This window comes from Pelobates fuscus, chromosome 6 (assembly GCF_036172605.1).
Source record: "Pelobates fuscus isolate aPelFus1 chromosome 6, aPelFus1.pri, whole genome shotgun sequence".
Taxonomy (NCBI): domain Eukaryota; kingdom Metazoa; phylum Chordata; class Amphibia; order Anura; family Pelobatidae; genus Pelobates; species Pelobates fuscus.
The window spans coordinates 21456993-21484897 of record NC_086322.1 but is presented as its reverse complement, the minus strand read 5'-3'; the positions used below and the strand labels follow the sequence as shown (position 1 = coordinate 21484897).

The 27905-nt window shown below is 44.0% G+C and overlaps 2 protein-coding genes across 2 annotated transcripts in view; one reads left to right on the top strand and one right to left on the bottom strand.

Annotated features, from left to right (window-relative positions):
- Positions 1 to 1892: 1892 nt before the first annotated feature.
- LOC134615297 (uncharacterized) overlaps positions 1893 to 27905 on the bottom strand; it is a 38361-nt gene continuing 12348 nt past the window's right edge. Inside the window, exons 2-4 of the mRNA XM_063459794.1 lie at positions 4384 to 5230; positions 3194 to 3374; positions 1893 to 2165 (exon numbers count right to left, since the gene is read on the bottom strand). Of these exons, the coding sequence (XP_063315864.1) occupies positions 1962 to 2165; positions 3194 to 3374; positions 4384 to 5230 (1232 nt within the window). The 3' untranslated portion in view covers positions 1893 to 1961. The remainder of the gene's footprint in view (positions 2166 to 3193; positions 3375 to 4383; positions 5231 to 27905) is intronic.
- Positions 15906 to 21826, top strand: LOC134615296 (tachylectin-2-like). The gene is made up of 4 exons (XM_063459793.1): positions 15906 to 15939; positions 19127 to 19973; positions 20525 to 20705; positions 21589 to 21826. The coding sequence occupies exons 1-4, from the start codon at positions 15927 to 15929 to the stop codon at positions 21790 to 21792; spliced, it is 1245 nt and encodes a 414-aa protein (XP_063315863.1). The 5' UTR covers positions 15906 to 15926; the 3' UTR covers positions 21793 to 21826.

Here is a 27905-nt window from a genome sequence, read left to right as displayed (position 1 = left end):
ATGCCAAGAAGGCACTTGTCTGGTTTCAGAACCAGGTCTGCGGCCCGAATCTTGTCCAGCACTATCCCTACATGAATCAAGTGTTCCTCCCAGAACTCACTGTAGATCGCAATGTCATCCAGGTAAGTACAGGTGAAATACTGGAAGGCATCGAGAAGTCTAGCCACCATGCGCTGGAAGGTGGCTGGGGCCTTCATCCCAAATGGCATGACCCTAAACTGGTACAAGCCAAACAGGGTAACAAAGACCGACTTGGGGAGGTCCGCATTACTTTGCGGAAACTAAGGCACAGGATCCAAGTGTATCCTGGGTATGGGAAGCACACAAAAAAGGTGAGATTATGTGGTTACTAATTAAATGTGAAGCATGTATTAAAAAGGTAACAGAAATCCAAGATACGGGAGCTTACCAAGGCCATACAGAGACAGCCCATCTCCAGGATTAAATGCTTTGCAGCCTTGAAGTTAGAACTGAGATCATTAATCTATCAATGCCCACAGGGCAGCCCACTAGGAGCACTGTTTACTGTTTACTCCCAGGGAAACAAAAGTAGCAAATTGCTGACCAAAGTACTTAAACCCAAACTCCAAAAAGCCTACATAGCGAAAACAAGAGGTGCTCACTTTTACACCACCATAGCGACAGAATTCAGCTCCTTCTATCACAACCTTTATAAGCTCCCTCACCCAGGAGGTTCAAAATCTGATATCAGATGTTACCTTTCTAAATACAGGACTGGCAAAAGTTCAGCTGAGATTAATAAAACCCTAGATGAGCCCTTCACCACAGAGGAGGGGGTAATTAGATTGCCGTGTGGGAAAAGCCCAGGTCCAGATGGGCTAATGGCCTGATATTACAAAGTCTTTAGGGATCTACTGGACAAAACACCTTTAACTAGCTGCTGCGCTCCTTCCCCAAGGGTCCACTCTGATCATTTTGGGTTTGTGTTGGAAGGCAAACTAAAGTCATCGATGATACACAACGTGAGAGCTCTCAAATGTTGGTTTAAAATGTCCTCTCATTTTGGAGGCTTTGTGGCATGGGACAAGGTTCCACAGCTGGGTTTAAGCTCTCTATTAAGGCTTCTTGGGCTGCATTAGGTTAAATGGGCAGTCAACATCCTTTGCAATAGGCAATGGAACCAGGCAGGTATGCCCCTATCCCCAGTGCTCTTTATATTTGCTATAGAACCCTTTGAGTGCCATTTGGAAGAGTTCACAGATCAAAGGGTTCCTTTATTCAGGGGGTGAGGAAAGGTTTTGGCCTTTGCAGATGTCCTCTTCACCATCACAGATCCAGTTACCTCACTAAGGAGATTTTTGTTCATTCTCTAACTTTAAAATTAATGCAGATAAGTGAGATTCTGGGACTAGCTTTGAAACCGGGATTTAAATCCCATTTGAAAGCAATTTTTTTGCTACAAATTGTTAGTTTGGAAGCTGAAGAATGTGTCCAATGGACTATGGAGCCCTCTAGCAATTGGGGGGTTAGTTACATTTGTAAAGGCTAGGAGATTCAAAACCCAACCAATATGATATGCATATAGAACTATTGCCAAGTACCTGCACTGTGTTTACTGCTAATAAACCCAATTAGATAAAGTATTTGTGGTACCTTTGGTTATCATTTATAGGACTACACACTGGAAGTAAAGCAGTGAGAAATCTCATGATCGGGAGTAAAATAATGTGCTTTAATTGCACACTTGGTATAAGCCTGGGGGGATGTGCACTCATTGAGTGCCTTGTGGTAATCAGGAATGCTAGAGTTAAGGAAGCCCACAGGATCAGACAGACATATGCAGCAGAAAACAGCATTTTACAATATTGTTTATTTTGACACCAAGACAGAATATGAAATGCATGTAGCTTATACAATTCCAATTACACCGAGAGACATTCTGTACAACATTTATCCACAGGACACATTTCACTCAGAGGATTGTACAGGAGCCATCCACCTCATGGTTTGTAGTCTTCCTGGGTGACCATCAGGTTATAGTGAGTGACCCCTTTCCACATTCCCTGGATGGTGGTCTCATAGCCAAACAAGGTGCGGATCTTGGCACGGAACGGCACATCCATTTCTCCCTTGGTCACAGATGCCACCATACGTATTGAATGTCCACCTGGTACCACCACATCAGAGCTAGATGAGAAGGTAGTCTGCAGAAGACAGAAGGTTAGAAACTGAAGTAATGGGGCAAACTGGAAACCTGCAGGATTTTAACCCTTCTCAGTGGGACTGCTCTGCAGTACAATAAGGTTAAGTGAGAGATTAGAAAGGCACACAGGATTTTGTTGTGTGGTTCTTATTGAAGCCTTCTTGCCCCTGGCTAGAATAAAAGGACAATAGACACCAAAACTGTAGCTTCATGAAGCAGTTTAGGTGCATCGATCATGCCCCTACAGTCCTACTGCTCAATTATGCCATTTAGGAGTTCAATCACTTTGTTTAGGCAGCCTTAGACACACCTCCCTGCATGTGGTCTGCACAGACTTCCAAAACACTTCATGAAAAAGAAGCTTAGATATTACAGGTTCCTTTATTGCACAGTCTGTTTAATCTAAAATTAATCATCTTCTGCTCTGTTAATATCTTCCTAGACACTACAATAGCCTCATGTGGGAGTACAGTTCAGTGAAGAAAACAGGCGATCAGATTTTAGATAGCAAGCCTGATTGAAAGTTAAACCATTTCTCCATTCAGAATGACACAGCCGGAGGAGCTAGGGCTAGAAACCAAAAAAACTGGACTGCAGGGGCATGATCTATACACCAAAACTGCCTCATTAAGTTCATTGTTTTAATGAGATATAGATATCAATGCAGCAGACTACAAATTAACCAGTTCAGAGAAAAGAGGTAGTGCTATTTTTAGAGAGGAGGTTGGGCAAGAGGGTACACTGATCTGGGCCAGTACCATTAAGCTATTTGTTAATAGCTAGCCCCTGCCTTGTTATTGGAGTGACAGTAACATGCCCCACATCTACCAAGCCAGGATACCTATAACCAGTGGGACCGTTGCTTTGGAAGCAGATACACGCCATACATGGAGACTCACAAGCAGAACATGGAAACCAGTTGAAGAATTACCCTCATAGCCATGTGGGTGTTGTGACTTTACTGTAAGCAACAAACCAATACTAATGCAGAGAAGCTTTTCTCACCCTCATTATACAAGCCATGCTTACCTGTGTAGTGTTGGTTGTGGTGAAATTCCAGGTATGAGTTGTGCTCACATTGATGGAAATCTTGGTCTCTGTTTCCCCTATGAATGGGACTCCAGCTTTAAAGGACATCTCAGCTCCAACTGCTACTGTGAATCCATGTTCCTGGCTGAAGGTACTGCTCTCAGTTATGGTTTTTGAGAAGCTAGAAAGAAAACCTTCACATTAATATATTGGGAGAGATTAGACTTCATGGAGCAGGGCTTAGGCTAGTCGCACCCAAATCTAGTTCGTAAAATAGATGTTTGCCAAGGATGTGCCTTGGTAATAAAAAAAATCCCGCAAACAATTTTGATCTGTAATATCTCAACCTTTTTGTTTGCTTAAAATTCAGAAAGAATTACATTCCATTGGCTTCTGGAATTCATGTACCCATTAATCCCAGTTGAGCAGATGGCTCAATAATGGGAGTGCAACACAAGTTCCAAGTTAATGAGCAATCCATTGAAATGCTGAAAAGTCAAGAAAGACAGCCATCTGTTCTCTAGTAGAAGAGTCCTTGCTTCTTACTTTGAAATCCATATTAAAAGATAAATTGTGAATAGATCTGACAGTTTTTTACATTTGGACTCTTCCAAGATAGGATTAAATGAATTGCACAGGTCTATTGACCCAGTTCTCCAGCTACCTTGTTTTGTCAAGATTCAGTATTGACCACATGTGGGATATTATTAAATTTATGGACTGAGGACCAATTTTCATTTAAGAAAAAATAAATTTAAAAAAAAATCCACAAAATACCAGCCACAAAAGACAAGGATACACGTTACACTCCTGAGAACAAGCCCCTAAACAGTTTGCCTTTTGTATCCTAGAAGGAAAACCTTTCCACTGAAACCTGAAATTCAAGGAGAGCGTCCTGTGTAGAGTTCCAGCTACACCAGACAGACTCATTTCATGCTCACCAATGAAGGGCTACCAGTCGCCATAGGACAGGTCATCGACTCCTTGTATTCATAGATGGCCTTGGCATTGTTACCCCATTCTCTATACAGCCATTTTGATAATTGGCTACAGTGGCTTCCTATCCACCACCTGTGCAATCCAAGTACACCATATACTGCAGGCATGTACCTCACTAACACCATAGAACAAACATTGCCAACAAGCAGAAGTATTAACAGAGGCAGCACAATAGAGTTTCCATTACTTACGAGAAGGTGTGCTTTAATGGAGTGCTGCTCTTGTTGTTATAGATCTGGGTCTGAACCACCTCTGTGCCTTGGGATAGGATTTTCCCTGAATCTAGAAGGAATTCAAAGCTCACAATACTCTGGATGGTTTTATCAATGGTGAAGGAAAGGAGGGGGTAGACATTGTAACCCCAGCCCAGTTTCTGTGCCTTTTCAATATAGTTGGTATCAGCAATGGTCGGGGTTGGTCCTTTATAGATGTTGCCATTCTTTGAATCCACACACCACAGGTCTGACTCTAGGGTGAAATCCATGAAATGGGTCAGGATGCGCCAGCCTCCTTTTCCAATGGTTTTGCTGGAATCAAGCCAGTTATCGTCTGGTTTGGTTGGGGGGCTTCTCATCACAAGCTTGTCGTCACTTGTCACTGCATACAGGATGCCTTTAGGGTCAAAGAAAAGGGCATCAAATTCATTCCAGCTGTTGGTTCCTATTTTGGTGGCTTGGCCATAAAGCCAGGACACATTTTCATTGCTTGGTGCTGGACCCTTGTAGAACTCCCCTTTCTTGGTAGCTGCATACAGAAGGCCATTTGGATCAAAGAACATGAATTTAAACCCATCCCAGTCAGTTTTGCCCACTCTCTTGGCAGTAGAGAACCAGTCCAGGTTTGGATCTGAAGGCATAGCTCCCATGAAAAGCTCTGAACCACGCACAGCAAACAGCACCCCTTCTGGGTTAAAGGCAATCTTACTGACATTATTCAGCTTCCCTACAATGCTAGATCTGGCATCAAAGTTATCCAGAAGATTCTTGGGTGGTAATCCAGCTCTGCTAACATAATCCTTCACAGCAAACAGGAGGGTGTCTGGAAGTTCAAAAGCAAGAGGTTATAGCTATCAGATGCAATTCACAACATGGGATTGTTCACAAACAGATTGTATTTAGAGTTTAAATCTTTAGCTCTACAGGCTAAGCATAGTGTAAAAGAATACCTCTTTATAGAGATAGATAGAATGGTCACATTAGGAATTAGACTATTACCAGTGAAGCAGGCTAGGGTGCAAGTTATTCATTAGAAATGTGAGCTATAAAAATGGGTTTCATCTTCAAATTTGAAGAGCTCAAAACCTTTTTGCACTTTGTTTTATTAGAATATTTAGAAAATCTGCATGGAGGAAATCCAGGATCAGTAATATCATTGAAGCATAGTTCATTTGCGGTCAAGTGGCAAAGGATGCTGAGCACTGACCCAGAACAGAGGGAAATCGGTGCTGAATATTAGTTATTACAGCTGTTGGGAAACATTAATTTACTTATGCAATGCTCAGTGAGTATTCCCCTAGACATACAGAGAGATATATATATATTGGAAGGCGTAGCCTGAAGTTGTGGGAGGGGTTACCCGGCTATTTAAACTCAGGCCCCCTACACCACAGGGCTGATGCTGCCTGGTTCATGACTACTTCCGGTTCAAAGGTCATCAACACAGACTGCCTAAAAACTCCAAACAAGCTGGTCTGGGCCTACTGTGGCTCCCATGCCGATCGGACCAAGTTTTTCCCTGCTCCAACAACTCCCATCCTGCTGTTCCAGCCGCATGCGGTCAGAGACTCCCACGCTGATCGGACCAAGTTTTCCCTGCTCCAACAACTCCCATCACGCTGTTCCAGCCACACGCAGTCAGAGACTACTCACCTCCTCTCCAGAACTGGCTGTTCGTTCCCGCTGGCGCTATGGGACCCCTTACCGGCTTATCGGGCCTTTTCCTGGACCAAACCTCCGTGTCCACCAAGTCTGGATACTTTCCAGCCACATAGCTGACCTCTCGTTTGTTTCCTGTACCAGTCAAATCCACGAACCGTGAGTCTGCCTGTACGGGCCAAATCCATGAACACACAATTGTTCACACGTTTATGTTTTTACATACCGTCTATTCTGGACTTTTTCCCGTTCAGGACTTAAGTCAGTTCACCTACTCCTGCCTGCTCTTTGTTCCATTCCTATTCGCTAGTTTCTTTTCATCAAATGTCTACCGAACTAGTCTCCAGTCTCTCTCAATTACATGCTTCCATCAACGGCCACCACAATCATAGTACCAATTCGTTAGTTTTACACTGTTCCCTGATACATGAAATGTCCAGGTTCTTTAGCCTGCTACTAGTTATCCTTACATGCCCCCTGTAGTTCTGTTATATTTGCTATGTTTCTTGTTATTATTTACAATTGTGCATGGATATTGTCAGTTTCCCATTACTAATTCAGCTCTGGTAAGCATTTAATATTCACTACATATATAGCATTACCATCATATATCGCATATGTCTTATTCTATCACTTATGGACCTGGTACTGTTCTGAGGCAGTCATCACGTTCACATTTGTTACCATGTGTTATGGCCAATCTGTATACTTGCTCCCACGATAGGTATATTACTTATTTGGAGGACGATCACCTATTCGCTAAACCTTTTTTGTAACACGCCACACTCCTATGTTCATATGTATCGTCATGTTACCTGAGACAAACCCTAGTGTACCAGGCTTTACCATACCATCATATGTTCCCCCTGACTCTACGTCAAAATAATCACGTATTATGCACTAAAAGTTATTTACTCATTGCTGCTATATTCTACTCAAGCAAGTTCATCATCCTAACCGACCCTTGTATCACTAAACCTACAGCAACTCCACTCTAACTGTTCTATGTTACATCAGCCAACGCTGGCACGCAATTCCTTTGCCAGGCCGTACACAGGCCCACGCCCGGGGATCCTTAATTCCCCACACATACACCCCCCTTCCCATGCTGGCACGACCATAATTAAATATTCTAAGTCCTACCGGGATAGCTCAAAACTGCCATCACAGCTTGGTATTCCATATCCCCCTATATGTATTTTAGCTAAAGTCACAGGACCAATTAGCGGTCACTCATGACTCTGCCTATCCCCCATTATTGTCGCAGTATTGGTTAAACACTCCCCACGGTCTCTGGTAATGGCCTAGGATCCTCACCCTACTCACTTATAGGGATATTTGATTTATGTCCTATGAATCTTGTACCCACCATCGTAGGGTCAGGATTCTAACAACTATGTCCTCAGGTTACCTATTCATAGACCAGCCTCAAGAACAACCACCCCGATTATACAGGCGTATTTTGTTCACAGTAAGTCAAGCCCAATTCCAGTTCCAACTTGCCTCCCACCATCATTTCCCTTTAGGTTCTCCAATATCTCATTCCTCTGGCAAGGAAACCACATTCTACCCCAAGCAAGGTATGTTTACCCACCTCGCTACTACCCATTACCCGTCCCATTCTCGGATCCGCTATGTCAGCTATCGGCCTGGTACCCAGCTATGCCAGTAACTAGCCTCATCATTATCAGTTCCGTGAGGCCAACACCCATCTTCATCCACATATGGAGGTACACGCCCCTCGGCCCAACACATAGCTAACGCCTCACATCAACCTCTCCAGGTTACGAGTTAGGGCCTCAACCAGCATGGCCTCTTATATTGACTCTTTTTACAGTCCCCAAGAGGCCAACGTTCTTGCCACACCTTTCAGTGGCCCCTGCCCACTAGTCCAAATCACATGAAGTCAAACCGTTGATATCCACTCTACTTGCCTCCATACATAACATCAATGATGGACTACAGAGACGGGAATCTCCACAGGCACTGATGCACATCCCAGCCACAGGACTCCCAAATCCCTCTCATGGTTATGTTATCCTTTCAAATCCCTCCCTTAGCACATCGGTTTACATTATTACTCCCTCATACTTTGTGTCCCTGACCATACGCAAAGACATCTGGAAAGGTTAATTTAGTCTCCTTACTGATTGCCTCCCACGATGTCTTAGAGTACAAGTCTTACTACTACGATGATCTGTACGTCGTTCTATACACCAGAATCCCAGACTCAATCAGAAACTCACTATCCCAGAATTCATCCTAGCCTTCAGACTTTTGTGATGTAAGTGGCTCTACTTCTCCTCACCATAGAGAAGGTTTGCATCGACAACCTGGAGTTTTACCTCTAAGCACAGCCTTTCTGTCACTCAGTCGACTTCTACATCAAGGTTTCCACACACCAGTTCCACACAGGTCTGGTCACACTCCTGTCCGGTATTCACGAGTGTCAGAACCTTCTGTCTGCATTAATAGACCCCGCAACACAATCACGTTGCTTAAGAAGGTATTCAACCATATTAATTACCCACCCCTAGCCTCAACTCATTGATTTCCTCTAAGGAATTCCCCCAGCACTATGCCAAAGGGGTTGACCAGAGCTTGGGTGGGCAAGACAGACATTTCCTATGCCTCCAAGCTTCTACCTATTCAGCCATCCCAAGGGCATGTTCATGGCATTTTATGGAGGGATTGTCATGAATTTCCCACACGTGTAACTTTTAGAGCAAAGAGTAACCCCAAGCTGTTTATCTTATTTGCCAACACACTATGTTGACTAACACTCAATATTAGCGAATGTCCTGCAGTCACCGGTTATCTTAGATAACTTCCTCACGATAGAACGCCCTCACTCCGCTCTGGTTAGTATTCACAAGACGATGGCACTTTTCCTCACTATGGGTTCCACTTTCACAAACTGACCTTCTTAGGCATTCATCTTGACACTAATAAGCTACAGAACATGTCCACCTACAGAGAAGGTACAGCGCATCGGAGTCCTGGGAACCTTTCCTTCTGAAGAACAAGCGGGGAGGGTGGGGGGAGAATGGATCTACAGTCCTACTGGGCACATCGAGGTTTGCCATTATTCTGCACATTTATTTCCCGACCGCTGAGTCTTCTTCCCACCGACAGTTGCATTCTGGCACTAGTTGTTAGCAGACCTACACATATGGCTCAGGTTCATACCACATTGGATTGGGGGCCAGGTTATTCCCGCCATTTCTCATAATTTCCCAGTTACATGGACCAATGCGTCTGCACACACTGATTTCACAGCCAATTTGGTGACTTTTGGTTCTGAGTTGCCTGGCCAGTTGAGACAAAAAAAAAAAAAGTTTCTATTCCTCGTCAACATTTCTTTGGAATCTGCCCCATAGTGGCCACCTACAAGGCCTGGGGAGGCATGATCGGATAGGGGAAGTAAAGTGATTTTCTGACAATAAAGCAGCTGGCTATACCCACATTCCATGGCTTAATACTGCACTAACTCGCCTCATGGCATTTGGCAGATTTCTGGATTGAGCTGCCCTCTCTGATTATACATCACAAGCATACAATAGAGATTTCACCTTTACAACAAGTTTACCACCGATTACCATAAAACCAATATTCGTTCACTAGTCACCATTGCGACATTCCTCTCCTTTTTGCCCACACAATTTATAAAATCTCTCTTAACACTACAAAACTTACCTGGCTGGCTACACCATGTCTTAAGTGCCCATCCTAGTACCAAACAGTTCACATCCTCTTGCCATATGTAATACGTAGGGACAATCCTACGGGCAATAAGGTGCCGGTCAAAATGTCAGACCTTTACAGGTTATCACTCACAGGACCAAAATCTCAATATGCCCCTATTTAACTGCAGGGCAAACCACTCACTACAGCTAAATTCATAATGTACCTCAGAACCCTCTTAACTAGGCAGGGACTCAACCCCAATGCCTTTTCGGGACATTCCTCCAGAATCAGGGCAGCATCAGCCGCTTCCAGAAAAATGTCCCTGCTCACACCATAAACATTTGGACGCTGGAAATCCACAGTATAATACTAGATACATACCACAACCAGAGCTAGAGTTGAGTAGGTAAAGCCGTTATGAATCTTGCAACGTAAAGATGTTTAATAAGGTATCTTATTCAACTTTTTGCCCTCTTTTATTACAGGCCTACCCGATACGTCGGTTTCGGCACACCACAACCGACTTGCTCATATATCTAACTTATCATGTATACGGCTTTTGTCCCCGACTACAAATATATATATATATATTTTATGTTACAGGTGGTCAGTCTCATTAAAATCTGTTTAGGCGATAATCCCCTTTTCTCAGAAAGGCACAGCTACTGCAGAACATCAAAACTCACGAATTGGATATAGGTGAATGCATTAAACTCCCGAACTGCATACCAGGGAATAACATAGCACTCCAAGCTGGAACCTCACGAATAGCTGCTAGCAGATGAATAGGAAAAGCAGACATCAGCTTACACTCCTAGCAGTCAATCTTCAACAGCATACAGTTAATCCCCCCCCAGAAACGAGACAAAGCTCCGTGTTGAAGGTCAAGCAGTGGTCTGAGGTGCTGGGGCACCCAGCCTGGTTTTTATTACATGAGTACACATACAGGCCACACCCAGGGGGAGGCATAACATAACCAATCACATACATGGTTCAGCCCACACATCCCCTCCCCTCAGATAACATTAAACCCAATTATCCGGTACACTTTTCCAGCCAAGTTCTGGATGTACCCCAAAAACAGGGGGTACACCTTTAAATCCAGCATAGCTGGATAGCCCTTATTCAGGGGGACAACATATTCAAAATTCAAGTCATTCGGATGAATGGTTCGGGAGATATGGGTTTCCAAAGATTTGACCGACCGCATGGGTAAAGTATCCGAAAACAGTTCCATGCATTTTGGCCCTGCGGTCGGTCACAGAAAAGGGAATAGAAACAGGCGAATTACTTGGGTTATAGAGACTAAGGGGAATTCGCATGAATCCCCTAGTTCGTGCGTTTCTTTCTACCGAACGTCGGGCCGTTCAGTAGTTTCCCCACAAAATCCTGGAAGTCTGGAGGTCTCAGCGGTGCTTGCCTAGTCGAGTGTCCGATTTCAGTTCCAGACACTCGACGGCAAAACACCGCTGTTCGGTAGTTTAAGATGGCCGCCGCCACGTGTTCGGCTCCCGAATGGCGGCCACCCAGAGGACACAGAATACATTGCATAGATTGCCAATTACCTGTTTGCAACATTGTTGCAAACGGTAATTGGAGGCACGCTTATTCCTGGGTGGTCTGGTTGTTCGGTAGTTTCACTCAATATACTGAATGGAGTGATTCTACCGAACAATCAGATGAATACTGCATATCTATATCCCAGGTTAACTCAACACATAAATACATACAGGATATTAAAGGCAGGGTTAAAGTACTATGTTCCACAGTCTTAAAGGTACAGTATCACAAAAGTCCCAATAAGTTCACGGATGGCCCTTAAAGGCCCAGTAGCAGTAATATCAATTATTACATGCCCAAATATAGTTTTTATAGAGCAATATGTCCAGGGGCCGTAGTCGCAGGGCAGAAGGCTAGCAACCAGGCCTCTCCAGTTCACAGTGGCGAAGCTGGTTTCGCCACAGATAATGTTGCAGTTTATGTATACACCCTTAGACAAACTGTTTTATATACACACGCACACGATTGTGGCAGACTGCCTGGGTATCTCTGCCAATCATGCTTCCTAGTCCTCACCGAGTACCATTATCACTGCAGCTTGGCGCCCCCCCTAGACACTGCCTTTTATGCAAACCCCATTAAAGCAATGCTTTAATAGCCCTTACAGTGCAAGGTGGTACAAGGAAAGTAGTGCAGGAATACAGATGTGTATTCCCATCATTGTAGTGTCCCTTTAACCTTCATAACCAAGATGCTCCATTCCTTTTATTAATTGTATAGTCTGCCTCTATTTCTAGTGCCATAACATCCCTTTGAATTGCCTCATTGACATCTGTCGTTATTGCTTACAAAACAATTTGAGCTATGGGAATTGTGCTTTAGCTCTAGTTCAATTTAAAACTAGCGAGGGGAAATACGAAGTGAGCCAGTAAGCTTGCTCATACATCCCAACAGTCAGGCCTGAAAATGGAGGATGGGTGGCAATGCCCAGAAAGTGCTCTCATCAGAAAGATAAAAAAAAAAAAAAAACCACAAAAACACCCACATGAACACCTCATGTTCTAAGCCGCCATGGAGAGCAACATTAAACTTAGTGTGCTAGGAACAGAAAGTCTAGCTGGGTGATAAACCTTCACTATAGATAGTTCATGGAATTAAATGCAAATGGCAGAACAGACACAATAAATAGCAGGTTTAGTTTAATTCTCTAACTCTGCTAGTTGTCTTGGTTTTACCAGGCAGATTTAACCCTGGTTTTACCAAGGACGAGACATTCAAAACAAACATACCAGCTTTGGAATGTAGATAATTGATATCCAATTAGTTCCCTGCAGCCAGCAACAAGATCTCAGGGATGAGAGACCATTATAGAAATAATAAACTATTACAGAAGACAGAGCAGAACATCCAAGTTTAAACAAGTACAACAGCCCTCCATTGGGCCTCTCTCACCAAGTGTATAATAAAGACTACAATTTATTAAAGAGGGAAAATGCAGGGTTGTTCTGAGAAGCTTTAGATCCCCTTGTAAGAACAGTTGACACAACTAAAGTTGTTAGAGGATTGGCAATGGGTTTTACCTCTACAGAGTCCAGACAGGTTTAGTGTAGTTACATTCAGACACAGCAACAATATGAAGCTCCTAGAGTAACACTTGGAGTGTATGTTATAGGGAGAAGCATCTTAGACACGATGAAGAGAAACCATTTACCTGGTGTATCCATTTTCATAAACAGATCAGAAAACAAGCTCCCAAATCTCTAGACTCCCTGCAGGGATCCTTCTTATTTCCTTAGCTTGTGCCGATCAGGCAATGTCACCAGATATCTCTGTAACAGTTCAATACCATCAGTGGTTAGCTTTATAGTCAGGACCCCTCCCCACACACAGCTGTACCTGCTTTAATGATCAGGAATACAGTAGATTCTCACAAGGTTATTCACTAAGCACCAAATATTTGCAGATCAAATCTGAAAGGCAATACAGAGGGGTTATGCAGGGCCGGCGCGTCCATAAGGCGGCACAGGCGGCCGCCTTAGGGCGCACGGGCTCTGGGGGCGCAAAATTTCAGTGACCGGCAGGAGGGAAGCTCTCCCTCCTGCCAGCCACCATCTCGGCCCCCGGCGCGGCTGTGCTGTGCGGAGATCAGACGCGGCGAGGGAGCTCTAATCTCACCGCTCTGCTCCCTCGCGCGCTGTCTGCTGATACCGCGGGAGCCGAAATATGACGTCATATTCCGGCTCCCGCGGTATCAGCAGACAGCGTGCAAGGGAGCAGAGCGGTGAGATTAGAGCTCCCTCGCCGCGTCTGATCTCCGCACAGCACAGCCGCACGCCGCTCAGCAGGACCCCAGGGAAGGATGCATCATCCACACCAGCTCTCCAGGTAAGGAGGCTGGGTGGGAAATGTATATTTATTAAAATAATTAGTGAATGTATGTGATGTGTGTCTGTGTGTGTGTCTGTGATTGACAGTGTGTGTGTCTGTGATTGACAGTGTGTGTGTCTGTGAGTGTCTGTGTGTGTCTGTGAGTGTCTGTGTGTGTGTGTGTGTGTCTGTGAGTGACAGTGTGTGTGTCTGTGAGTGTCTGTGTGTGTCTGTGAGTGTCTGTGTGTGTGTCTGTGAGTGACAGTGTGTGTGTCTGTGAGTGTGTCTGTGAGTGACAGTGTGTGTGTCTGTGAGTGTGTCTGTGAGTGACAGTGTGTGTGTCTGTGAGTGACAGTGTGTGTGTCTGTGAGTGTATTTGTGTGTGTCTGTGAGTGTCTGTGTCTGTGAGTGACAGTGTGTGTGTCTGTGTGTGTGTATGTGAGTGACCGTGTGTGTGTCTGTGAGTGTCTGTGTGTGTGTGTGTGTGTGTGTGTGTCTGTGAGTGACAGTGTGTGTGTCTGTGAGTGACAGTGTGTGTGTCTGTGAGTGACAGTGTGTGTGTCTGTGAGTGTGTCTGTGAGTGACAGTGTGTGTGTCTGTGAGTGTCTGTGAGTGACAGCGTGTGTGTCTGTGAGTGTCTGTGTGTGTGTCTGTGAGTGACAGCGTGTGCGTCTGTGAGTGACAGCGTGTGCGTCTGTGAGTGACAGCGTGTGCGTCTGTGAGTGACAGCGTGTGCGTCTGTGAGTGACAGCGTGTGCGTCTGTGAGTGACAGAGTGTGCATGTGTGAGTGAGTGCGTCTGTTTGTGTGCATGTGAGTTTAGGAGTGTGTCTGTCAGTGTATGATGAGTGTGTTTGTCAGTGTATGAGTGTGTGTCTGTCAAGTCAGTGAGAGTATGTTTGTCATTGAGTATGTGTGTGACTATCCGTGTGTCTGTCAGTGACGTCTGTGTGTTTGTCATTGAGCGTGTGACTGTCAGTGTGTACAGAGTGTAGCGGAGCAGAGCGCAGTACAGGAGCTTCTGTTTCCTGTACCTGGCCAGACTGACAGGAGGTGCTCACAGAGAGAGCACTCCCTGTCAGTTCGGCCGGGTACAGAAAACTGAAGCTCCTTTAGGGGATCTGCTCCGCTCGGCAATGCAACAATAGAGGTCGGAGGCACACCAGGAAGGGGAGTGTGACCACTAAAGGGGTGTGGGGTGCACCAAGGGACAGGGAGGGAATGGGAGAGACAGAGAAAAGAGGGGGGAGGGGAGAAGAACACTAAGGGACAGGGAAGGGACCACTATTGGTCGGGGAGGGGAGCGGGGCTGGTTAAGAGGCACATAGGTGAAGATGTTTTTTTTGGGGGGGCGGAAAAATGCATCTTCGCCTATGTACCTAAAAATCCAAGCACCGGCCCTGGGGTTATGTTTAACAATTCTCATTGGTGCAAATGTTCCATTTTATTATGTATAATAATACATAATTGTATAACAGATGGGGATCTTCCTTTTGGACACCCTTGCGATTGGGGGCAAGACATTTTTGCACCAGGGTGTTCCCTATGTTAGTTCCGCCATTGGTTTCAATTTCTCTAATTCCCACTTTAGTAAATGAGAAGATCTGCAGATTGTCCAAGCTTGTTTTAGATATATCTCCAGTGAAAACATTCAGCAAAAAGTTTTCTTTGGCGCATATCTATTATATAGTGATTTTTACCTCCCTTTTTTTTTTATCTTGGAGTGTTCCTTTAAAGAAAATGGAAGAAATGATTAGATATACCCTATTAAAAATGTGCTTGCATTTTTAGGACGATGCAGACTGGTGAAATGGAGCCCTGTGGATCCAGAATCACAGTGATTTATGGGAGAAAAAAAATAGCAAAATCTGAAAGAGGAATAAAAAGTGTCCAAAACACATTTTGGCCCACTACAACAAAGGATGGAAAATATGTCCCCAATGTATTAAAAATCTTATTCATAATAAAATGGAACATTCACACAAATTTGTTGAAAGTGAATGTCAGAAGTTTTATACATAATCCCCATCACTTTTTGACTATTTTGTCTCAGTTTTGCCATTCAGATTAGAGTTTAGTGAATGACCCTGTGATAGTGAATTTCATTCCTGCTTATTAAACCAGGTACAGCTGTGTTTGGGGAGGGGTCCTGACTATAAAGCTAATCACTGAGGGTATTGCCCTTATACAGAGATCTCTGGAGACTTTTCCTCAGCTATACAAGCCAGAGACTCCTAGATAAAACAAAAAAGGAATTCTGCTGGGAGTCTAGAGATTTGGGGCTTGTTTTCTGATCTCTCTTTGATAATGGATACACCAGGTAAGTAATCCCTGTGTATTGTGGATTTTTAAGCTCATTTTGTAGGGTTGTATATACTGAGCATTACTAGGGAGTCTCTCACATTATAGAGAACTATGTATGTAATTTTTTTTGTAGTTTCTCATAGACCCTCTCTTATTAATGATATTAAATTGACACTATAGTTAACAGAATCACTACAGATTAATGTAGTTGTGGTGTCCACCTATTGTCTCTGGAGGTTTTTCAATTTAAACAATGCCCTTTCAGGTAAAAGGCAATGTTCCCATTATTGCCTAGAAATGCCTCTAGTGGAACTCTAGATGGTCACTAGAGGAGCTTCCTGTGTCAGTTCTGCACAATGTGCAGTACTGACGCTTAGTGCCTCTACATTCTGCAGGAATGTTCCTCATAGAGATGCATTAATTCAAATCACGTCTACAAAATGATGCCTTGGGGGGGTGGATTAGACACGGCAGCAGGAGCCCTGAGAACTAAATTTACAACAGCACTTGCTATGTATGCAAATAGGTGGCTCAGGCGAATAGTCTTGCTGTGCAATAACCTCCCATCTTCCTACAGGAAAGCCTTGTACTGGCTGATATCAAACCTGACTATCTCTGCCACATAGGCAGCACTATCGTCTGTGAGAATGGCATGGGATCAAAGTGTCTAAAATCACCTTTCCGACTGATCTAAGGAGGGCTGGGAATCTAAACAGGCACTGCAGTATCAGGAATACATGTTTATAAATTCTCTGAATTAAAAAATCTTGGAACTGTTTGGCATTCGAAATGAACTTCAATCTAAAGCCAAAACCGGAGTCTTAGCTGATATGTCACATCTTCTCAGGTTTGGCTGAAATTGCTGCTTAACTTGATGTGCCATTCATGTATACATTCTCATTTATTATTAAAAAAAAGCCAAACTTTATACTGTGTGTGTGCATAATTTAGTGAGGGGGGGGGGGGGGGAATACTGAGTATAAGCCGATGCCCCTAATTTTACCCCCAAACAACGGGAAAACTTATTGACTCGAGTATAAGACTAGGGTGGGAAATGCAGCAGCTACTAGTAAATTTCTAAATAAAATTATATTAATTGAATATTTATTTAGAGTGTATATAATGAATGCAGTGTGTGCGCATGTGATGCAGAGCCTTGGTGGGGGGTGGTCATTTTTTATTTAATATTTGTATGTATTTTTTTGTCCCCAATCCCTGCTTGTTAGTTGGCCAGGGAGGGGGGCTCTCACTCCCTGGTGGTCCAGTGGTGTGCACTGTGTAGGAGGGGACTGGCAGGAAGCTGTAACTTGCCTTTCCTGCAGCTCCTGTCAGCTCCCTTCTCTCTCCTCCGGTCCGTGCAGCTCCCTCTGCAAGTCTCTCGGCCGCACGGAGCATTGCCACGGTAACCCGTAGCAATGCTTTGACCCCGCGGCTCTCGACTTGCAGAGGGAGCTGACCTGGGAGTTGCACGGACCGGAGGAGAGAGAAGGGAGCTGACAGGAGCTGCAGGAAAGGTAAGTAACCGCTTCCTGCCAGCCCCAGGTCCTTGTCTGTATTATGGCAATGTAAGTTGCCATAAGACGAGTGGGGGTTTTTCAGCGCACAAAAAAGTGCTGAAAAACTCGTCGTATATACGGTACATTTGTTTTGATTTACAGAGTACATAATGTATATGGCTTCAGTTTATTACCAGTCTCAGGTCACAAAATACAAACCACTTTAGAAGTTGACCATTAACCTTTCAATACAAACATACATCACAGGTTAAGTGTGCATTTTGATGGATCCATGTTTTGGAGAATTAACATTTTTAGGGTGTGTTTTTTTTGGTTTTTTTCTTATAAAGAAACTAAATTAGTTTTGACGCCGAGGGTATATCTAAAGGAAAGGGGTTAAATGATTAGAAAGGGGCAGGTCTGCACAGATCCAGGTCCCTCCACTTTACTGGCATACAGGAAGGCAGACCAAAAGTCCCTGCAGCGCATAATTGCTCTGACTTGCTGTCTCGGTGATCACATGTGCTGAGACAGCATGATTGGTTGCTGCCTGTCTGCCACGGACATCGAGGCACAATTAAAGGGACCCTAGTCACCCAGACCACTTCAGCTCAATGAAGTGGTCTGGGTGCTAGGTCCCTCAGGTTTTTAACCCTTCAGATGCAAACATAGCAGTTTCAGACAAACTGCTAGATTAACATTTGGGGTTAAGCCAGCCTCTACTGGCTGTCTTCTGGACAGCCACTCGAGGTGCATCTGTGATGTTGGAGGCATATTATGCCTCCATCGCGTAGAGCGTCCATAGGAAAGATTTGAGAAATGCTTTCCTATGGACACTTTGCGCGCGGCACTTGCGTGCACGTTCGGCTCAGCTGAGTGGGAGGAGGAGAGGTCACCAGTGCCGAGGAAGCCTGGCGCTGGATGAAGGTAAGTGGCTGAAGGGGGTTTCAACCGCTTCAGCGCCACAGGAGGGGGACCCTGAGGGTGGAGGCACCCTCATGGCCCTAAATTGTGAGGAAAACCACTTTGTTTTCCTGACACTATAGTGATCCTTTAACCTGACAACTGCGGAGATCTGGGGTTAATTTTAGTGAATAACAGAATTGTAATGACTTGGGACAGCCTTATTTCTTGGGATCCAGTCCATATTTTGGCCTCAAACCCCACAGTACCTCTCTGCTAGGAGCACCTTATTGTCTATGTATATAACAGAACTCCACCGCAATAATGTCTCTAAACTACTAAATGTGTTTAGAAATTGGTCTGTGTAAATAAGATGCATTATTCCTGTTCAAAACTACACTTTAATTCTACTACTTGTTGGTAAAAGGCCTAAAACCTCTCAGAACCATTCGATCTTTGGCCACACCATGAATCTCATCCCTAAATGAGTGTTCTCTTTTTGTCCATTTGAAATCTCCTGGAGGTATAAAGAAAATGATGGATCAGTGCTCCTCAAGGCAGTCCATATTTAGGGATTACCTGGGTATATCTAGGGTGTTTAGTTTATATTTTCTAAACGCCTTGGACACACGTAATCCCCAAATCTTGGACTGTTAGGAGTGCCTTGAGGAGCACTGCTGTAGACCATACGAAATGCCTCGGTGTTCTTGAAGGGATGTTTGCTGTGCTGCTTGTTTTTTTTAACTGTTCCAAACTACAATCAGTATCTTGGCTTATGACTAACCTCTTCCTATTGACTTCCAGACACCCTCCTGTTTGCTGTGAAGGATTATGTTGCCAGAGCTGGATTACCACCCAAGAATCTTCTGGATAACTTTGATGCCAGATCTAGCAGTGTAGGGAAGCTGAATAATGTCAGTAAGATTGCCTTTAACCCAGAAGGGGTGCTGTTTGCTGTGCGTGGTACAGAGCTTTTCATGGGAGCTATGCCTTCAGATCCAAACCTGGACTGGTTCTCAACTGCCAAGAGAGTGGGCAAAACTGACTGGGATGGGTTTAAATTCATGTTCTTTGATCCAAATGGCCTTCTGTATGCAGCTACCAAGAAAGGGGAGTTCTACAAGGGTCCAGCACCAAGCAATGAAAATGTGTCCTGGCTTTATGGCCAAGCCACCAAAATAGGAACCAACAGCTGGAATGAATTTGATGCCCTCTTCTTTGACCCTAAAGGCATCCTGTATGCAGTGACAAATGATGACAAGCTTGTGATGAGAAGCCCCCCAACCAAACCAGACGATAACTGGCTTGATTCCAGCAAAACCATTGGAAAAGGAGGCTGGCGCATCCTGACCCATTTCATGGCTTTCACCCTAGAGTCAGACCTGTGGTGTGTGGATTCAAAGAATGGCAACATCTATAAAGGACCAACCCCGACCATTGCTGATACCAACTATATTGAAAAGGCACAGAAACTGGGCTGGGGTTACAATGTCTACCCCCTCCTTTCCTTCACCATTGATAAAACCATCCAGAGTATTGTGAGCTTTGAATTTCTGCCAGCTTCAGGGAAAATCCTATCCCAAGGTACAGAGGTGGTGCAGACCCAGATCTATAACAACAAGAGCAGCACTCCATTAAAGCACACCTTCTCGTAAGTAATGGAAACCTCATTGTGCTGCTTGCTCCTGTCTGCTGGCAATAATGCTTGTACTTGGGTTAGAAAGGTAAATGCCTGCAGTGTATATACAATACTTGGAATGCTCAGGTCTGTGATTGGTGGTGTATAGACCACATCTCTAGTCCTATTCCATGATCTAGATGGTTACAATGAGAATGGGTAAGTTTGCTGAGGACATCGAAGAATAAGGGTGTTCAAATGGCTTTTCTTAACTTTCCTTTCAGCCATTTAGTAGATGGCTCCATAACTTGCCCCTCACGTGGCACTGTCATGAAAGAGTAATCTGCACTCCATATGGTCTAATGGACCTATGAATTTCAGAAGGCACTTGGTTTTTTTCTCATTAAGATTTTCTGAATTTTGAGCAAACTGAAATTCCAAATGAATATATCACCCTTTTATCCTTGCTCAAAAAAGCCAAATTAACCAACTGGATGAGAGTGGAGGTGGTGGTGGTAAACGAGCCTGAATCTTGATCCAAGTATTCCAGTCTATCAAACTATTAATGACTGGTTTCTTTTTAGCTTCTCCAAAACTGTAACTGAGAGCAGCAGCTTCAGCCAGCAACATGGATTCACGGTTGCTGTTGGAGCTGAGATGTCCTTTAAAGCTGGAGTCCCATTCATAGGGGAAACGGAGACCAAGATTTCCATCAATGTGAGCACAACTCATACCTGGAATTTCACCACAACCAACACAACACAGGTAAGCATGGCTTGTGGGAAGGGAGAAAGTATTCTCTGTTGCTTAGACTTGGCATACTGCTTACAGTGAAATATCAAAACCCACTCTGCTATTCGGTTTATTCTTCAACTGGCTTCAGTTTCTTTCTCATGACTCCATGTATGACTTTTATCTGCTTCTTCTAAAGGCACAGCCCCACTGGTTAAGACATCCTGACTTGGTAGTTGTGGGCCCTGTAACTGCATATCTAATAAGGCAGGTGGCTGGGTAAGAACCTTGCTAACTGGCTTTGGTCAGTGTACACTCTTGCCCAACCTCTATAAAAGCTGTCATAAAATACACGATACCTACTTATGCTGAACTTGCCAACTTGTATTCTGTTGGCATTTTACAGTAAATGCTTCTTCTCAAAGGGATACTACAGGCAACAAAACAACTTTATCTTAATGATACAGTTTTTGGTGTATAGATCATGCTCCATGGCTCGGAGGCTACTAACCGAGCAGGAGATGAGGAATTCTAGATTAAACAGACTATGTAATAAAGGAACCTGTAATATCCGAGCTTCATGTTTGGGAAGGTTGTTCAAATCACGTGCTGGGAGGTGTGACTAGGGCTGCATAAATAGTGATTGATCTCCTGAATTGAGCAGGAAGATTGCAAGGGCATGATTTGTACACCAAAACTGCCTAATTATGCTAAAGCTGTTTTTGTGCTTGTAGTGGCAAATGGTTAATAAGAACCACACAACACAAATTCCTGTGGTGTGCCTCTGTAATCTCTCACCTACCTTCATTGTACTGCAGTACAGGCAGAGGAGGATTGAAATAACACAGGGCCCTGAGCAGATTTCCAGTTTGCCCCATTCCTCCTTCAGCTTCTAACCTTCTGACTTCTTCTGCAGACAACCTTCTCATCCAGCACAGATGTGGAGGTTCCAGGTGGACATTCAATACGTATGGTGGCATCAGTGACCAAGGCAGAAATGGATGTACCGTTCAATGCCAAGATCCGCACTTTGTTTGGATATGAGACCACCATCCAGGGAATGTGGAAAGGGGTCACTCACTATAACCTGATGGTCACCCAGGAAGACTACAAACCATGAGATGGATAATCCTGTGCATTCCTCTGTATGGAATATGATCTGAAATATGAAATGTTGTACAGATAAATCAAACTTTGCATAATTCCATTCATGGTATAATAGGAATTGTATAAATGGCAGGAATGTCATGTTCTGTCTTGGTGTACAAAAACAAATTAAACTTGTGCATGTCTTGCAATCCCTTGTTCCACTGACTTTCAATCGGTTTGCTTTACATCAGGTAGAATGTTCAATTCTAGGTATCTTTTTCCTTATCTAAACTGTAAACCCCCTTCTAATTCATGTACATTTGCTTCACACTATAACCATCCTGACTAGTAGCCTAGAGGTCAGCCAAATGACTATCCATCTCTGGCATTCCATGACTGTTATATAATGCAGGGATGGTCGACATTTTTGCAGGTTAACTCTGCCCTAGGAAGGGAGTCAAACATCCCCCTATGCTGTGAACCACAGTGGCATAGATGTTGCTTCATGGCTTGGTCTGTTCTGCAGGCATGTTTGTTTTAGAGAAGTGGAGGGTTCTGGTATACCTATTGTGTACACAGAGGAGAGGGAGTCTAACACGGAGTCGCTCACACTGGTGAAAATAGGGATTCACAAAACCTATAGACAATAGCTGGAAAAACAACACTCTAAAGAATAGTGTGTGGGTACCAGGAGCTGACTCGTGATAATGGCTTAAAACAGAAAAAATGACTTCTAAGATATGAATGTGAACTGTAGGAGCTTAAAGCTATCTATAATCTAAAAAGGAATGAATGAAAAAATATTTCAAATATCTTTTAAAAATAAGGTAGTCCCTTTAAGAATGTAAATCAAAAAGGTAGTTTCTTAAAAAATAAATGACATAAAAATGCAGTTAATGTCAAAATCGTTAATAGAGATGCAATAAGATATGCCCATAAAGGATGAAACATGTAAAATATGAGATATAAAAATATATGTATAAAATGGAGGGAGAGTGGAGATTACTCTGCTGGGTTGGTGTCTCTAGACAATCTGTATCCTGCCATATAGGTCTGGCTAACGCGTTTCGTAGGTGGAACCCTACTTCAGATTTAGAGGTAATGGGTAGATGATGAAAAGAAGCTTAATATCACTACTTGACCAAGAAATACTCATTGTTCTTGTTCTCCTCCTCTCCACCCACCCTTGACTATCTCTCTTTACCATTACTTCCATCTGAATCAGAGGGTATTGCTTCAAAGTGTTCTCCTGAAACAAAGTGGAGAATAGGATGAAGGGGCACACCCATAAGGCCACTACTCCATAATTCTTCTTGACCTATCCTCCGCCATTGACACTGATCGTATCCTTCTCCGAACTTTTTGAATCTGTCTCTGTGACACTGTCCTTTTCATGATTTCCCCCTCCTATCTCTCCCAACACTAATTCAATGTCTCCTTTTCCAATGACCCTTGCTCCCCCTCATCCTCCCCTTCGCTTTTCATACTGCCTCTCTTAGCAAACTCATTCCTTTGGATTTTACCACCTGTATGCCAATGACACCCAGATATATCTAGTCTCTCTTGATCTCTGTCCCACTGTCCTACAATATGCCACTACTTGCCTTTCTTTAATCTGACTGGCTGTCCTCCAGCTTTCTGAAACTCACTCTCTCTAAAAGAGCTTGTGTTTTTGTAATAAGTGGTCTGTCTTCTCAGTTGAACACATTTTATCTAATACGTAATGGAATGTAGGAGAAGCAAAGTTGGTTGAGGTGTGCCGAAATGCCCGCCTGCCAACGTCAAGGCAGACCCCCCTAAGCGGGTCCTAACACTGACCCTTCAGCCTGCTTCCTTGAGCTTCTGGCAAAGATATCTCTAATGAGACAGAAATGGGTATTTTTTATATACACCCCTATACTTATTAACCCTTAATAGGGAACACATGGGATGGGTAGCAGCATTGTAACCAGGCTGTGTGATGCAAAGTAAATACAAATACAAAAAGAGAAGTCCTGCGCTTAAGCAGCAAGGACTACAACACACATCAGCCCCAATATATAGTTATTAAGGGTTAATAATCTTTCTTTACTAAAACTCCAGCAGCACAGGTTTAACAATAAAGTTTAGTGAAAAAAACATTGCCATAGGGTATAAAAGGCCCTTCCTCTTGCATCATTTCCTCTTTCTTTGGTGCGAGATAATCATAAACATATCCTGCTATTACAATAAATAATGATAACGACGAAGAATCAGACTGTAAATGATCCAAATCCCGACTGGAAGATTGTCGTAGAGTGCGAAGACGATCCCATGTATTGATCCATGAAGAAGAATCAAACTGAAAAGAAACAAAAGACGTGAAAGGGATTTGGAAATGAACTGTTTGTCCTCATTATTATTATTATTAGCATAATCAATATTACTGTTTATAAAATGCCAGTTTATTCCATAGTACTTTATGTAAAAGGAATTTATCAGATGAGACAAGAATATTTTAACCGAAATAGGTAGCTATGATAGAGACATTAATATAGTCAAATTGTATGTATTAGGAAATCATAACAGATAGCAGTCGTAATTTCAAGATGTGAAATGAAATAAACCACGTAATAAAGAGACAACCACACCCCCTGAATTCAAATCTTTTATTGAAGTACAACCCAAGGAATGATAATTAGGGAGGGAAAAAGCAGGGTGGGAAAATACTCGCCTCCTGTCCTTAATAAAATTAAGATTATAGGTACACTGCGCTAGCATAATCTACAATTTTATAACAGGACAGGAGGCTTCATATTTTGCATTTTTAACGCTATGGAACAACACAGGATGTGTGAAGAGTCCGAGGAAGTAGAACACCCTGAAATTCTCTTCTCGTGACCCGGCCAATGAACATCGGCGAAGGAAGATGCGTCGTGGATGTCTAAGATGCATCCATGACCCGAATGACTGATAACCAATCGATCACCGCAACCATATGAGCAATGGTCAACGTGCCCACTCGGTAAGGTGGTGGCCATAACTGGTGTGAAAGGTATAGTATACAAAGGGAGAGAGAGATGCTGTCTCGATTGTGAGATTCCTCGAGGGTTAGTTGGAGTGAGTATCCAAATCCACAGGACAAACCCGTAGGAATAGAGAGAACCACGACTAAGACCCATAACCGAGTGTATTCCGATACTGGTTCTGGAGCGTATGACGCCTCGCAGCATACGAAAAGTCCTGTCGTGGAACATGAACCGCCAAAGTCTCCGATGGTATCTTGTGGGTTGTCCGTAAAATGGGAGAAAGTGGAAGGGCAGTGGATAGCCCAGAATGGAGTCAATAGGGTCGGAAGCCCCTTCGATTCTGCTGTAGTGGCGAGGTGCGTGTCACCCAGATCTCCGTCATGCGATGGTGACAAAGGAGTCCCATTGTCAGTTGTTGTCACGAAACAGGTAATCTTCTGAGGGAACCCTAGTCGTAGGGTAACCTTGCGTGTAATTTAGAAATGGTAAATTGTGCTTAAGCGCAGGACTTCTCTTTTTGTATTTGTATTTACTTTGCATCACACAGCCTGGTTACAATGCTGCTACCCATCCCATGTGTTCCCTATTAAGGGTTAATAAGTATAGGGGTGTATATAAAAAATACCCCTTTCTGTCTCATTAGAGATATCTTTGTCAGAAGCTCAAGGAAGCAGGCTGAAGGGTCAGTGTTAGGACCCGCTTAGGGGGGTCTGCCTTGACGTTGGTAGGCGGGCATTCCCTCCAATGGCCATTGGAGCAACTAAATGACCTCCATTTGTCTAAATATACATAGGGATTAAGGAGGAAGCCATGATGTAGCTTACCTTTAATGAAATGTTTAGACGTGAAGTAATGGATTAGTACTTATAGTGTGTCTGACCTTGGATACGTAAAACGGAGTGACAGCATAGGAGGTATAAATAAGATGCTTGATATGTAGGTTCAGAGGAAAAGGATTAAGTACAATAGTTTAAAAAAGTCTTGAATCCAGCAAACTCTACTTGTGACATGGAACAATATACAAAGCCCTGGCGTGAGTGACAGAGTAGTCGTGAAGCGTGCGTATATGTATGAGGTATAACTGTGTGCTTAGTCCAAGATTCTCATGAAAAGGTTGTATCCTGGTAGTAGGTCGTAGGGAGACCTTAAACTGAGCATGCAAGAGCTTCAGCGGCTGTGTTATGGACACCAGGAATGTAAAAGCGGACTAAAAAGAGCTGAGAGGTTGCTGCCAGGCAAGTCAGCCTGTAAAAATAGCCACAAAATGGTTAGCGAGGATGGCCGCCTGAACGTAGGCCAGGTGTCATAGTGAAGGGTGAATAGATAGTAGATTAAAGGCGTTGGATAAGTCCATCTTGCTCAACCAAGTCTTACTACTTGCTAAGTGATCGCTTGTATGGCATGATCGATTTGTGTAGTGCAGTGAGAACTCCATAGCGGGAATGAGGGAGTTTGATGCTGGGAATGGATGTAGAGTGCGGTGCAGAAGAGGTCTATGATCAGATGTATTATAGGGTATAGTGAATTTCTACATCGATGGGAATGGTGCGCCAAGATGAGAAGTGTGAAGACCGTAAGGAGGTGATCGTGAACCCAGCGTATGACTGCTGTGGACAGAAGGTGGTCCACCGTAAGAGGGTCAATGGGTGCAGATAATACGGTTAGGGCCTACGAGTGTACCTGTGGGAATGGCGATAAGGCCCGTGTGAACCCCTGTGAGAAACCCTACCAGATGCCTAGCTGGGTGTAAATGCAGATAGTATATAAGGATAACAATGTTAACCTTAGTTGGGCGTATCTTAGGTGACAGATGGGCTGCGTATGTGGGCTAGGTATAGGTTCTGGAGCAGATGTGCAAAACCCTGCATGTAGTGAAATAGCATACCCCAGGATTAAAGTCATAGTGCACCCGAGCCTTCCCCAGAAATGAAATGGTCAGCCCAGCTTGTCCCTCACGCAGCCTCCCTGACTAGTGCGTGGGTTGAAGGGGTGGTGAGAAGTGGAAGTAGCTGTCTCTATGCGAGAGGCAATGATAAACAGAGGAATGGAAAGCTTGGTTAAGTCGTGGGTGTCACTCTTTGGAATACTGAAATGTCGCCAAGAATATAACCTTTGTACTGTAGGGAGGCTTGTGAAGTTAAGTAGTGATGTTAGTTAAACGTCCTTTCCATTGAGAATTATTTTCTCCATGGAAATTGAAACAGGGTGGGCCGGTGAGACGTATGGAGTAGTGATAGTGGGGGACGGGGAGGGAAAAGAGGGGTAAGCCAGACTGTATGACCGATATTGCCAGGTGAGCGCCTGCGGGTTTAACGAGACACCTGGTGTGGCTATAGCCGATTCCATTTATCAGCCTGTTAATCATTTGGAGGCTGGCCAGGATAGCGACTGGGGTCTCCTGATTGGAATCTGAGGAGTAAGCTGATGGCGCTTGTGAGCTAGAGCTGGGCCTAGGAACATTGGGCTAAGCCGTTGTGAGACAGTGTAGTTCTGCCTTACTGGCAGGGGATACCCCTGTGTCAGAGCTCTGCTGATATTTTTTGGAATGTACCAGAATCGCAGGTAACTGAGGGTAGAAGGGGTGAGGGATTCCTATGGAGACCCTGGCCAGACTGGCGTGCTGGGTATTTCGTCCAACAGGAGACCGATTATCGGGATGGATACTTGTGACATTCTGAAAAAGAAATAATGATTTGTATAAGTAATGTGTCTTAGAGGTATGGATGAGACCTTCGGAGAACTGGCCTGCTAGCTAGTGCCGAAGCGAAGAATTTAACTAGTACCAAGTGACAGGTGAGGCCCTGCTAGTGCCAAGTGGCGGAGAGAGGCTCTACCTATGATTTGGGCCGAGGGGATTTTGAGGCCACTTGAACGAGGTGGCAGGATGTCGGCCTCTCGGTGACCGTAAGAGATTCAAAACTTGTAGCCGTGACATGGGAAGCCCTAACTGTAGCCCTAAAGAAGGGCGAGTGAGGTGGCTAACTATGATTTGGTTGTGGGGCTGAACCTCCGTGTTGAGGTCGGGTGTAGACTCTGCGGGACCGTAGTATTACTTAGGATAACTAAGGCCAGTGCCTAACCCTCAATGCCAGTTCTCTAGCCTAATGGGGCCTGTCTCTTAGAATGGTGTGATGTAACGTATGTAGATACTTAACCT